The sequence below is a fragment of the Meleagris gallopavo genome, chromosome Z (assembly GCF_905368555.1).
Source record: "Meleagris gallopavo chromosome Z, MGAL_WU_HG_1.1, whole genome shotgun sequence".
Classification (NCBI taxonomy): domain Eukaryota; kingdom Metazoa; phylum Chordata; class Aves; order Galliformes; family Phasianidae; genus Meleagris; species Meleagris gallopavo.
The window spans coordinates 70,265,704-70,279,229 of NC_139435.1; the positions used below are offsets into that span (position 1 = coordinate 70,265,704).

The 13,526-nt window shown below is 43.1% G+C and overlaps 1 protein-coding gene across 1 annotated transcript in view; it reads left to right on the forward strand.

Moving 5' to 3' along the window:
• LOC104915361 (E3 ubiquitin-protein ligase TRIM36) overlaps positions 1-13,526 on the forward strand; it is a 77,559-nt gene that overhangs the window by 7,197 nt on the left and 56,836 nt on the right. Inside the window, exons 3-7 of the mRNA XM_085214108.1 lie at positions 2,443-2,768; positions 5,879-6,025; positions 10,087-10,182; positions 11,756-12,009; positions 12,624-12,748. Of these exons, the coding sequence (XP_085070234.1) occupies positions 2,443-2,768; positions 5,879-6,025; positions 10,087-10,182; positions 11,756-12,009; positions 12,624-12,748 (948 nt within the window). The remainder of the gene's footprint in view (positions 1-2,442; positions 2,769-5,878; positions 6,026-10,086; positions 10,183-11,755; positions 12,010-12,623; positions 12,749-13,526) is intronic.

Sequence of the window (13,526 nt, forward strand, 5' to 3'; positions counted from 1 at the left end):
TCGCCCAGACTTCAAAAGCATGCTCCTGGATGAGAATTTCAAATTGTATTTTTAAACTTGACCACTGCACGTATTGTCTTTTTTTTTCCTTCTTCCATGTTTTGTCATTGCTTGCTCTCTGCTGTGAATTGCTTGTAGGCATACACACAACGCTGTGCTGTTATTCTTTTAGTTTTTATAAATACTCCAAATCCCTTTCTATAGCTGTTGACTGCATGGCACTGTATGCGGAATCCTTTTTCTTTTAGGCCATTGCAGGTGTCTGTGTGAAAGGTGTCTGTGTGGAATGTTCTAAGCTTGGAGCTTACATTTGAGATAAAGTTTGTGTCTTGCTGCTATTCCTGTGCCTTGCATGTGTGTGTTGCTGTGTATGCCAAGTTACAGATATTGCAGAACACGCAGTTTGGGTAATTAATTTGCTTCAACTAAGTAATAGAAAAATTTAAAATATTGAAAGCAAAGAAGCCAACCAACCAAAAGGAAAAAACCCCAAACCTCATACACACAAAATCCACACCAAACCTCTGCTTCCTTTAGCCATAAAGCTGTGTATGGTGACTTGAGTCAGCTGTACTGTGTTTGGTATGTACAGGAGGGCATCAGACTAACCAAGATTGAGAAACTGAGGCTGCCAGCTTGCACAGACTCACTTACCTTTTGGTTTTTGCTTCTTAGCTGATGGTCATACATGACTATTATGGGGCACATTTCAAAGGTTTATAAAACAACCACCTTCCTGTGCTAGTGTTTAGGTTGCTTCTTTGAGAGAGATGGTGAGAAGCTGGAAGAGGCATGATAGGAAGGCGAGTTATGAAGTGTTGGGTGAAGCAACCATAGAAGAGCAGTGCAAGCCAAGTGTTTTTGGCTGGTGTAAAAGGAGTGCTCAAAAATGAATGAAACATCAGTACCTTTGAAAGGAAGAAAATGACTAAATACACATAAGAACAAACTTCTATTTCTAGAGAATTCATTTATTTCAGGACTAAGAATTCAGGTTTAAGTTATACCTCCTTTATGAACTTGTTAGCAACAGCAGAATGAAATCCTCTCTAAGGGATTTTAAAACCATGATCTAGCTGCAGAGGATGTTGGATTTTTTTCTTTGTATAGGAAATATGCGTTAGGCTTAAATTCTAGCTTTGCCTGCTGCAGAGATACATAAACGACTACTGTTTGATTGTTGTTCTTTGTTTCTCAGGAGTGAGATAGGGACGCAGTCCTGCTTGCTAGCTTTAAGAACACCGTGCTATTCATAGCTTTTGGGTCTGTTTGAGCAGTGTTTGGCACATGCTCCAGAGGCTCTTCTAGATTGCTGTTTTATTTGGGCCTTCAATCTTTCTGTTTAGGAGAGGAGGAGAAAATTGTGTGCAGCTATTTGGAGCTTCTCCACAGTCCCCTTTCAGAATAAAATGAGCTAGACATAATGTGTGTAACTATCTGTGATTCAGAGTGCAGGAAGCTCTCAAACTTGATCATCATAGTAAGAGCCTTTGTGCTTGGGGTTTCTAAGCATTCTTCCGTTATCAAAGCTGTTCAGATAGAGAAAAGCTTTGTCATCCTCTGCACATTTTGACTAAGAGTTCTGGCTGATAGTTCATACTGGAAATAGCTAGTTCTCATTTTCCTCATTTTATGACTTCTCTTGGGATAACCCAGATAAGTTTGATTCAGCTGAAGAAAACTTCAGGGAGCTCCGAACTAGGATCAGCTGTTCTCAATGGGAATAAGCATCTTTCAATGGAATGTGTTACAAGCTATTGGTCTCTCTTTAGACAGCCAGTTAGCCTAGTGTTGGCTGGTTCCTAAGAGGTACATGTGTAGTGTTTCAAAAGGCAACATTTGAATGCATCTCCAACTAGACTACAGACAACTGCATCATCTTTTAAAGGAGTGTCTTTTTTAAATTCCCCATGGTGTGTAACTAACATAGGAGTCTATTAGGCTTAGGAAGGTATACATTTGTTCCTTAGTGAACCCTCAGTCTCACTGAATTAGGTGGCCACAAGCTGGAGCAGCCAGCCTCCGTGCTTCATGCAGGGATACTGAGAAGCTCTGAGCAGTAGAGTAGTAGAGAAATTGTTTTTATTTATGCCTGGCAGTGCAGGACGTGCTCTGATGAAAAGCAGTATTGTTGGCAGAGTTGATGCGAGAAGCAAAGCTGCAGGAAGCAGAAGGTAGAATTGGAACAGTTAAATTCATATTGACACAATTAAGTTTTGAAATGGTTTGTAATGTTCTTTGGTCTCAAACATTACAGTACCTTGTCATGGCAAATCTATTTTCTTTGGCTTGGCAGAGTGTTTATAAATTAGTATTGTATTAATCTGGATGACATCCCATAATAATTTGGGATTGGTTCATAAATTCTGGTGCTTTTCTTTTTATGATCTGAAAGTCTGATCTGTTTATACTCCTACTAATCAGGATTTGCTGTCTACACAGGCAGAAAACGCAACTCTCTGACTCCAAGAACAACTATGTTTCCTTGTCCTGGCTGCCTGCATGATATTGATCTTGGAGAACGTGGTGTCAATGGCTTATTTCGAAATTTTACTTTGGAAACAATTGTGGAACGACACCGACAGGCAGCCAGGGCAGCCATAGCTATTATGTGTGACTTCTGCAAACCTCCACCTCAAGAATCCACAAAGAGCTGCGTGGACTGCAGTGCAAGCTATTGCAATGAATGTTTCAAGGTACACCATCCCTGGGGAACTGTAAAAGCTCAGCATGAGTATGTTGGACCAACCACCAGTATCAGACTTAAAGTAAGTACACCGGATCTTAGGAAATTTTGACTGCTGTGTTCATGTATAGCTTCAGACATATTTGTACTGTTGCAGTTGATTTTTAGGACCACTGTTTTATTTATTTCTGCTGTCATTTGAGTAAATGATAAGCTTTTCTTTATTGATGCCAAAGTGGCTTGAACATATTTGAAGGGAACTCTAAAATTAAGCATTTTGTTTTACATCAGTTAATGGATTGGTTTTATATATTTATTCATTTACCTTACAACATAAAGATTTGGAGCTCCCAGAATTATCTTAAGGGAGTTTACTAGGAAACACATCCTTGTAGATTTGTTGCTTGTAAACAGAGAGGGTTTTCTGAGTGAATTGGCAGCTGGGGGCTGTCTTGTCCACAGTGAACATGAAGTATTGAGTTAAAAATCTTTGGTGATAGGAGGAAAACTGCCACCAAAACTTCAACCCTGGATGTGGGGAGAATACACTTCAGGCTTCTCATGGAATTTGTTGGCAAAACCTGGGAAAGTATTTTAGAAGGCATTGTGGTCCATAGGTACTGGAGTTTGTGAACAACACTAAATTAGGAGGAGATGTTGATCCTCTCGAGAGCCTTGCAGAGGGATCTTGACACACTGGAGATCTGGGCAATCACCAAATGCATGAAGTTTAACAAGAGCAAGTGCTGGATTCTGCATGTGGAGCAGGATGAGCCTGGTTCTGTGTACAGTGAGGATAAGAAGCCCCAGAGAAAGGGATCCAGTGGTTCTGGCTGATGGCTAGCTGAATGTGAGCAGGTGCTGATCTATGCTCTCTGGTGACAGCAATAGAAGCCTAGGGAACAGCATGGAGATGCATCAGGAGAAGGTCAGGCTAGGTGTTAGGAAAAGATTCTTCACCAGGGGGTGGTGGCATGGAACAGGCTCCCCAAGGTAATGGGCATGGCGCTGAACTGCTGGATTTCAAGGGGCATTTGAGCAAATCTCTCAGATACAGGGTTTGAATTTTAGGTGGTCCTGTGTGGAGGCAGGAGTTGATCTTGATGATCCTTCTGGGTTCCTTCCAACTCAGAATAGGCAGTGATTCTAAATGTCATGACAAGAAGGATGCCTGTGTATGGCAAACAAAAAACCAAACCAACAGAAGGCAACCAAACAAAACCCTACGCATGAGGATAGTTCCCTTTGCATGTTTTGAGCCTGAGCTTAATCCTATGCAAAGCATCATTTTTGTCTTATTCCTCCTTGCACTAAGTGATAGCTAGAGGTGAGAGTTCAGGTTTCTGCTGCTCCTAGGTAAACACTTCTAATCCTTCTTTGTAGCAAAAGACAACAATGCAATTGCAAATTTTCTACTTTATACACTACTGCTATGTTCAGACAAAACACAGTGCTGCAAGCTGCTGTCACTTTTATTTCTCTTGCTAAGTGTGATAGAGGACATGGATGTACCTAATTAAATTCAAGTTACACAACAGGAGGAATTGTCACAACTGCCCTCTCTCTAGCAAAGAACCACAAGTCTTAGTGTCCCAGTCGCTATATGCTTGTGTTTAGTGACAGGAATTGTGCTGACTTTGTGAATTTCCTAGTAGCAGCAGTGCTCGCTTGATGAAGTACTCCAGAAGTGCTTGTATGTTGCTAGGTTTTGATCCCCACGCAGGTGGTATCATGGCTCCATGTATTTGGGGCCAGAGTGTGGGAAAAAACTTGATAAAAAGTAGCTCTAGTGTGTTGCTTCTGTCCCTTGTATAGAAGCATAGGGGAAGGCTTTAAGTGTTATCAATAGTAAATTGGTCATTATTTTTTTTGAGGACTGAATTTAGTATGAGGAAGGAAAAGTGCATTTTTAATTATGGTACATTGTTAAGACCAGAACTGAATGGAAGAGTATTTGTGAGTCTCCTAAGTGATGTTCCTGGTTGTATCATTAATTTAAAACTAGACTGTGGAGCGCTTTGTAACATGTGTGGTGGGGGAAGCACACAGAGACTGATTGTTCTTGAATTTTTAGACAGCTAGACAAGATAATCTGCTTTTTCTGTCTCTAGTTTGCAGGCACCACTTGATTTACGCAAGAGGTAAATAAAAATATTTGGTTTCTCTTAAGTGTGGCTGGAGAGTGCTGTGGAAAAAATGACTTCTGTGGGATAAGAGATGATTGCAATTCTTTGGAGATACCTTTTTCCATAGCTGATTTTGCTGAAAGTCTCTTCTTCCTTTTATTTTTTAAATTAAATCAACTAGACAGTGACAATTTGGGTAGCTTACCATGTGTTCTGCTTAATGATAATACTGTATACCAGGGTGTTGATGAGACTAGTGTCTTTGCCTTCTCACCGTAGCCCAAGATAAAATATGGTCTTGAGAGCTGGTTTCAGGGATGGTCAGCAGTTTTCATTTAGTGTGTCCATATTTACTGCTGCTGGATTTTTTTCTTTATTTTGGCTTTTTTGTCTTTCTCCCCGCTCCTTTTTTTGGTGTGTATGTCTGCTGTTTAAACTTGGAGTTGGACATTTTTCTCCCTCATTTAGCAGTTACTCCAACATATACATTCAGTTTTTGTTAGTGAGTGCCAGACTTTTCAGAATATTGAGGCTGATACTGCAGTGAACAATTGTAATTGGAATCAGATGAGAAACAATAAATGAAACAGAGCCTTTTATCTTTAAACATACTGTGAATGATGTTAGAGGCTGTATTTCGCTCCAAGAGCTATAGCTATGTAACCATTCTGAGCCTAGTTTAGATTTAAATTACTCCTGTATTACGACAACTCTCACTTTCAGAAACAAATTGTAACTCTTGAGAGAGAATTGAGGTGCTGACCTGGAGCCAGTAGAATTTGAGAGGGTGGGTGTTTTGTATATATTGCATTTACAGTTCTGAACATGGCTAGAAGTATTTTACAGCATGCGAAGAACTTCAGGGATTAGCAAGATGATTAACTGCAGTATGGAGGCTACTTGGTGTGTACAAAGACATAAAATTGTGGACAAATACAAAAATATGGCACGTAAGTTGAATATATCAAAAATCCATTGTAGGAATCAGATGCTGCTTTGGGATGGCTGTTTGTTTTAATGGTTTCTTTTTTGGAAATACTCTTCCATTCTTTGCACTCTTTTTTAGATTCTGATGTGCCCAGAACATGAAATGGAGAAAGTGAACATGTACTGTGAAATCTGCAGAAGACCTGTCTGTCATCTTTGTAAGCTGGGTGGATCTCATGCAAACCACAGGATAACAGCAATGAGCACTGCCTATAAAACTCTGAAGGTAAAAGTAAACGTTGTTTGACCTGAACTTAAGAAGAGAAAGTAAATTGAGCTTCTGTTGTAAGGGCAAACACTCTCTGGCAGGAAGCCTGCACATGTCTTTGGGGGACACTGGTCATGAGGCATGCTGTTGTGCAACCTCTGCTAGTGTACATATTAATGTGACTTAGCATATCCGAGAAAATAATTTTTCTGTCACCTTTTCAAAGTGCTTCCCCTTAATTTAGCCATTTGTGCAGCAGTACTGACCCTTTCAGAAAGTTTATGCCATTAATAGTTTGCAGTCCAGCTGGTACTACTGGATAATTTCAGGCTGGTTCCCTTGGGTCTCGGATGAACTGACACTTCAAAATCACGTCAAAATAATTTGAAACTGAAATATCTCGTGTTACTGCATGTTACTGAAGCTGCGTAGCTTTCTGCTTTTTGACCTCCTTGCTTATTTGCAAGGCTGTTCCTGTACTGATGTTAACTTTTGAAAACAGGGAAGTGCAGAGACACTCGAAAGCTCTACTTCAAGGCTCTCATTTCTCTCGTAGATCTTACTAGAAATGAATTAATAACTGACAGGGCTTTTCTGTAAGTTTAATAACGTTCTTAAGCCTTTGGTTCCTCTGTCAAGAATCTGTGAGTGTGGTCATTTTAGAAAATTCAACAGTTCTTTACAGTGTTGACTCTGTCTCCTGCAGTATTCCCCTGGGGAAGCTTGCAGCCCATGGCTTGGACAGATACACTCTTTGCTAGGTAAAGAACTGGCTGGATGGCCAGCACAGAGATTGGTGGTGTTAAATCCAGCTGGTGACCAGTCATGAGTTGGTGTTCCCCAGGGGTGGGTACTGGGGCCTGTCCTCTTCAGTATCTTTACTGATGACCTCGATGAGGGCATTGAGTACTCCCTTGGTAAGTTTGCAGATGACACCAAGTTCTGAGAAAGTGCTGATCTGCCTGGAGGTAGGATGCCTGTCAGAGGCAAGGATTGCTGGGCTGAGGCCAATGGGATGAAATTCAACAAGACCAAGTGCTGGGTCCTATACTTTGGCCCAGGGAATGCTGCAGAGTCGGGGAAGACTGCATAGAAGAAACAGACCTAAGGGTGTTGATCAGTGTTTGGGTAAACACGAGCCTGCAGTGTGCTATGTGCCTGAGAAGACCAATGGAATCCTAGCTTCTTTTGGAAATGGTGTTGCCAGCCAAAGCAGGAAAGTGATCATCCCTCTGTACTCAGCACTGGTGAGGCTGCATATTTAGTAGTGTCTTTGGTTTGGCCTCTCATACAAGAAAGACGTTGAGGCCCTGGAGTGTGTTCTGAGAAGGGCAGTGAAGCTGGTGAGGGGTCTGGAGCACAGGTTTTATGAGGAGCGGCTGAGGGAACTGGGATTGTTTAGTTTGGATAAGAGGAGGCTCAGGGATGACCTTAGAGCTCTTCACAACTGCCAGAAAGATGTTTGTGGTTAGGTGGGAGTAGGCCTCTTCTCCCATATAACTAGCAATAGGATGAGATAGGATGGCCTCAAGTTGAGCCAGGGGAGATTCAGGTTGGATGTTATTATATATTTCTTATCTGAGAGTGTGGTCAGGCACTGGCACAGGCTGAGAACTGGCTGACTAGCAGAGAACTGGCTGACTGGCAGAGCACAGAGGGTCGTCGTTGGTGGTGCAGAGTCTGGCTGGAGACCTGTAACCCCTACCCCCTGTAGGCTCCCTTTAGGTATTGAAAGGCTGCAATGAGGTCACCTGCAGCCTTCTTTTCTCCAGGCTGAACAAGCCCTGCTCCCTCAGCCTGTCTTCGTAGGGGAGGTGCTCCAGTCCCCTGATCACCTTCGTGGCTCTCCTCTGGACCCTCTCCAACAGCTCCCTGTCTTTCTTGTATTGGGAGCTGCAGAGCTGGACACAGTTCTGCAGATGGAGCCTCACAAGAGCAGAGTAGATGGTGACAATCACCTCCCTGTCCTCTTCTGATGGAGCCCAGGATACCATTTGCATTCTGAGCTGCAAGAGCACACTGCTGGCTCTTGTGAAGGTTTTCATCCATCAGGACCCCCAGGTCCTTCTCCACAGGGCTGCTCTCAAGGACTGCTCCTTCCAGTCCGTATGGATGCCTGGGATTCCTCCGGCCCAAGTGCAAAACTCTGCACTTTGCTGTGTTGAGCCTCACTATGTTCACCCGGGCCCACCTTTCAAGTCTGTTGAGGACCCTCTGAATGGCATCCCTTCTTTCCACCGTGTCAACCGCACCACTCAGCTTGGTGTCGTCAGCAAACTTGCTGAGGGCGCACTCACTCCCGTCATCGATGTCCTTGATAAAGAATTTAGAGAGCACCGGTCCCAAGTCGGACCCTTGAGAGATGCTGCTTGTTACCAGCCTCCAGCTGGACATAGAGCCATTGATCACCACCCTCTGTCTGCAGCCTTTCGACCCATTTCTTATCCATCGGGTGGTCCACCCATCAAATCCACATCCCTCCTTACATGGAGATAAGGATGTGGTGGGGGACCATGTCAAAGGCCTTGCTCAAGTCCAGGTAAATGACATCGATCACCTTCCTCTTGTCCACCAGTGCCCTCACTCCATCATCGAAGACCACCCGATTGGTTAAGCATGACCTTGTAGTCTACCTCGATTTTAGAAAGGCATTCGATACTGTCTCCCACGACATCCTTATAACAAAGCTGAGGAAGTGTGGGATAGACGAGTGGACAGTGAGGTGGGTTGAGAACTGGCTGACTGGCAGAGCGCAGAGGGTCGTCGTTGGTGGTGCAGAGTGTGGCTGGAGACCTTTAACCAGTGGTGTCCCCCGGGGGTCTGTGCTGGGTCCGGTCTTGTTCAACATCTTCATCAATGACCTTGATGAGGGGATAGTGGCCACCCCAGTAAGTTTGCTGATGATACGAAGCTGGGAGGATTGGCTGACCCGCCTGAAGGCTGTGCTGCCATTCAGCGAGTCCTGGACAGGCTGGAGAGCTGGGCAGTAAGAAACCGGATGAGGTTCAACAAAAGCAAGTGTAGGGTCTTACACCTAGGGAGGAATAATTGCATGCACCAATACAGGCTGGGGGATGAGCTGCTGGAGAGGAGCTCTGCAGAGAGGGACCTGGGCGTCCTGGTGGACGACAGGTTGGCCATGAGCCAGCAGTGTGCCCTCGTGGCCAAAAAGGCCAATGGCATTCTGGGGTGCATTAAGAAGAGCGTGTCCAGCAGGTCGAGGGAGGTGATCCTCCCCCTCTACTCTGCCCTGGTAAGGCCTCATCTGGAGTACTGTGTCCAGTTCTGGGCTCCCCAGTACAAAAAAGACAGGGATGTCTTGGAAAGAGTCCAGCGGCGGGCCACAAAGATGGTGAAGGGCCTGGAGCATCTCCCCTATGAAGAAAGGCTAAGTGAACTGGGTCTGTTTAGCCTTGAGAAAAGACGACTGAGAGGGGACCTGATCCAGGTTTATAAATAGTTTATAAATACCTGAGGTGTGGCGGCCATAGCGGTGAGGCCAGTCTCTTTTCAGTGGTACGTGGAGACAGGACGAGGGGAAACGGACATCAGCTGCAGCACAGGAAGTTTCGCACGAATGTGCGTAAGAACTTCTTCACGGTGAGGGTGACGGAGCACTGGAACAGGCTGCCCAGGGGGGTTGTGGAGTCTCCTTCTCTGGAGATATTCAAGTCTCGCCTGGACGCCTGCCTGTGCGACGTGGTGTAGGGAACCTGGTTTGGCAGGGGGTTGGTCTCGATGATCTCTAGAGGTCCCTTCCAACCCCTACAATTCTGTGATTCTGTGATTCTGCCCAGGGAGGTGGTGGAGTCACCATCCCTGTACATGCTCAAGAAATGTTTAGATGCTGTACTGAGGGACATGCTTTACTAAGAAATTTTGGTTATAGGTGTACAGTTGGACTAGATAAGGTCTTTCCAATCTTGGTGATTCTCTGATTCTATGACTTTCAAAACTGATAGTAGTCTGCCAGCCGTGCTACAAGGTAAACTGAATATTTACTGAGTGACTTATTCCTGCTGTTGATATGTTTGGTTTGGAAATCCTTGATCTGATTGTTTGCTATTCTATTTTAATAGGAAAAGCTTTCAAAAGATATAGAGTATCTCATCAGTAAGGAAAGCCAAGTAAAAGCTCACATCTCACAGCTGGGTCTGCTGCTAAAAGAAACAGAGGTAATAATGATGTGCTCTTTTTGTGAAGGGGCAGTCCTTGAGGCACACAGCAAGGGCTGGAACTGTTTCCAGCACTGTGTTTCACTGGCTATATTGAGGGCTGGAGGGTTAATTTGAAACAATTTCTGTAGAAGTTGTGTTAGTCTTCTCACTTTAAAACCATTCTGACAGTGTGGGAAATTTAGGCAATGTACAGGGGAAGGGGAAGTTTTGGTTTGCAGTGTAAATTTGAAATAAGGCTTATTTGATACTTTAATCAAAGATAGATGAATTGGACTTAAAGCTCTCTGTATTAATGGAAATGCACAGCTTATGTTTTTTAATTATTTTGAGGATGTTGCAGTGAAGTCAGAATTAAGATAAAAAACTCTGTGTAGAAGACAGAGGTGGGGGTATTCTTTGCATGCAAAATGCAAAACTGACAGAAATTGCAGGAGCTCTTGGCCCTCCCCTTTCCTGTATGCAAATCATATCTGTCCATCTATCTGAAGTAGTAGGCAGAAGTGGTCCTGTTGCTCCAGGGGAGTTGGGTGTTGAAACATGGCACTGGGCTACCCTGGGAAACATACAGAGGTCACAAGGTTTGAGATCCCCTATGGTAAATTAAGATGAAACAATACCAAACAATCAGTTAAATGTTTGCTTGGATCTCACTGTGATACTTAGATTTATATGTCTGTATCTTATTGACTGTGAGCTATGATGATATGCCTTGCATTACTGCCCTTGGATCCAGCAGTGTCACAATAGTCAGGGTTGTTTCTCTGGTGCTGAGCACATGTGCCTGAACTAGCAGTCTTTTGACTTTTATGTGCTCACAGTCCCCCCCACTAAAGAGGAGCTCAAGTTACAATTTGTGCAGTTCCACTGAGCATGTACAGTCCTTCTTCAGAATGTACCAAAAATGAGCTGGGGTCTCAGGAGGTTATCAGACTGAGATATGACACTATAGCTGCTCAAGTGCACTTTGAGGTTTAGAATACGCTGGAAATTGGTCAGTGGGTTGGAGGGTCTTCAGGTGTCTCACTTTCCCAGTGCCCAAAAGACTCATTGTTGAGCATCTCTTCCTCCCCCAGTAAGTTCTCGTGATGTTGCTGAACAGGTCTTCATAGTCTCAGAAGACAAGGAAATCCATCTGGAAAAGTAGTGTCTTGCCTTGTTAAGGTCTCCTCCTCCAGCATCTCCTAATCTCCTACCAAGGACATTAAGGACATTTGCTTCTCAGCCTTTTACAGTGAGAAGTCTCTTGGGCAGGAAGGCTTTAGACCCACCTGCTTTTATAGTGCTTTTCCATGAGCTGTTTAGGTAGAGCTCACATCTCACAGCTCTATATGATTCAGGGCATAATCTGAGAAATAATTTCCTGCTCTTCGTTCTCAATGTTAAGATAGTAAATATATACTAGCTTGGGTGCAGTGTTACTTGTCTTTTCAGTTCTTTAACAGTATAACAAAGCTGTAAGTCTTTCAAACAGATGATTGTATTGGTGTTATAGTTTGTAAAAAAATCTGTGTTTCTTTATGCAGACACAGAGCTATGAGACTGGTTTAAAATGCATTTTGTTCTTTCCTAGTGCAATGGGGAAAGAGCTAAAGAAGAGGCATCTCAGAGTTTTGAGAAATTAATTAATATCCTGGAGGAGAAGAAGTCTGCAGCTCTTAGGGCAATTGAAGTGACTAAGAATTTAAGGCTGGACAAATTGCGAACCCAAGCAGAAGAATATCAAGGTCTCCTGGAAAATAATGGTCTTGTAGGATATGCTCAAGAAGTCCTTAAAGAAACTGATCAGTCCTGTTTTGTTCAAACAGCAAAACAACTTCACGTCAGGTATCTCAGTTATCGTCTGGGTTAGGTGCAGATTCTGCTGCTGCAGGATGTCTGGTCAAGTAGGTTATCTTAACACTTGCTAGCAGTGTTCTGGGTGTAGTACCTTTTATTGCAGAACCTCATAACCAGCCCAGCTGCAGTTCAGAAGAGATTACTGTGTACAGTGTGTGTTCAGAAGTAGCACACCAAAGGGATTCTGTCCTTCTAAAGCATCTAGCCCTGCTTAGTAGAATTGCAGTGTAAGGGCAGTCTGTTCAGCTCACTGACAAATTCCTTTGCACAGTGATTATATCAGCTATTTACAAGTTAATCTAACAGGTCTCTTCCAACTTTACACTTCTGATCTTAATAGTTGGTCTCCATTAGCACTTCACATCTGTTTTGTTCTTTGAACAGAATGCAAAAAACTTTAAAGATACTCTGCTATTTGAACTTCTACTTGTTCACTTGTCCTTACCTTCATGTGCGTAAGGATTTTAATCTTTGCATTTAAATTCTGCCTGTAAGGAAGGTGAGACTTCAGTAAGTAAAACCTAGCATTTTTGCTTTTTGAAATGTAGATTTATACATTCCCGTTTCTTTTGTCTGCCATCCCTACACTCCTGTGCTTTCAGAATCCAAAAAGCTACTGAATCTCTGAAGAGCTTCCGGCCAGCAGCTGAAAGTTCTTTTGAAGATTTTGTGGTGGACACAACCAAGCAAGAAGTGATCCTTGATGACTTATCCTTCTATTCCAATGGTAAGTTGTGAGAACATCAAGTCTTCGTTGAGTTACAGCTTTAAGAGTTTCTCTAGAAAGGGTGAGAATTTATGCAGGGCTGGAGTTGCAGATCTCAGTGAGTTACCCTGACTTGCATTTGATCTTTCTGCTTACATGATCGACACAGCATTACCTATCAGCATTACCTAATTGCTCTGACAGGCAAGCTGGGATGTCATCAACTTCAGTACCAGTTCACATTGGCTTCTAAAATATTGTAGTTAAGTAACACTTAATTAAGTCTTAGTGGAAGTGTGTTGTTTTGTGTGCAGAAAAAAATGGGCATTTTTAATGCTGTTAGTTTTTTTCAGCAGCTTGCACAAATTCTAAGATGGTGCAAGGTCTGTGGCTTAGCACTTACTCAGCAACAGCTTTCTGAAAGCTTATTTTTAAGGTTCACAAAAACAAACTGTCACTTTGCACTGGAGTCTCAAATTAGAAAGAAGGGGCTCTGACTTTGCCTGAAGGATATTTTTAGCTCGTTGGCAAAATAATAAGGCTTTTTGTGTATTTATTGCCCAACTATAGATAATGCACTAAGCAAATTCAACTTGGTGTGAAAGAGTTTGTTTGTTTCAGCTAGCCTGCTTGGTGTTACAGGCTTAGTCCTTGTTCTTAACCCTTTTATTTCTCCTGCTCCCTGTTTTCTATATGACTGCTGTAAGGAAGAAATAGGGGCTGACAGAGTTTAAGAGAATGTTTTTCTCTTTTCCTGCCTGTTCATTAAATTTCGACCCTCATTTTTCCCACTCAGTTG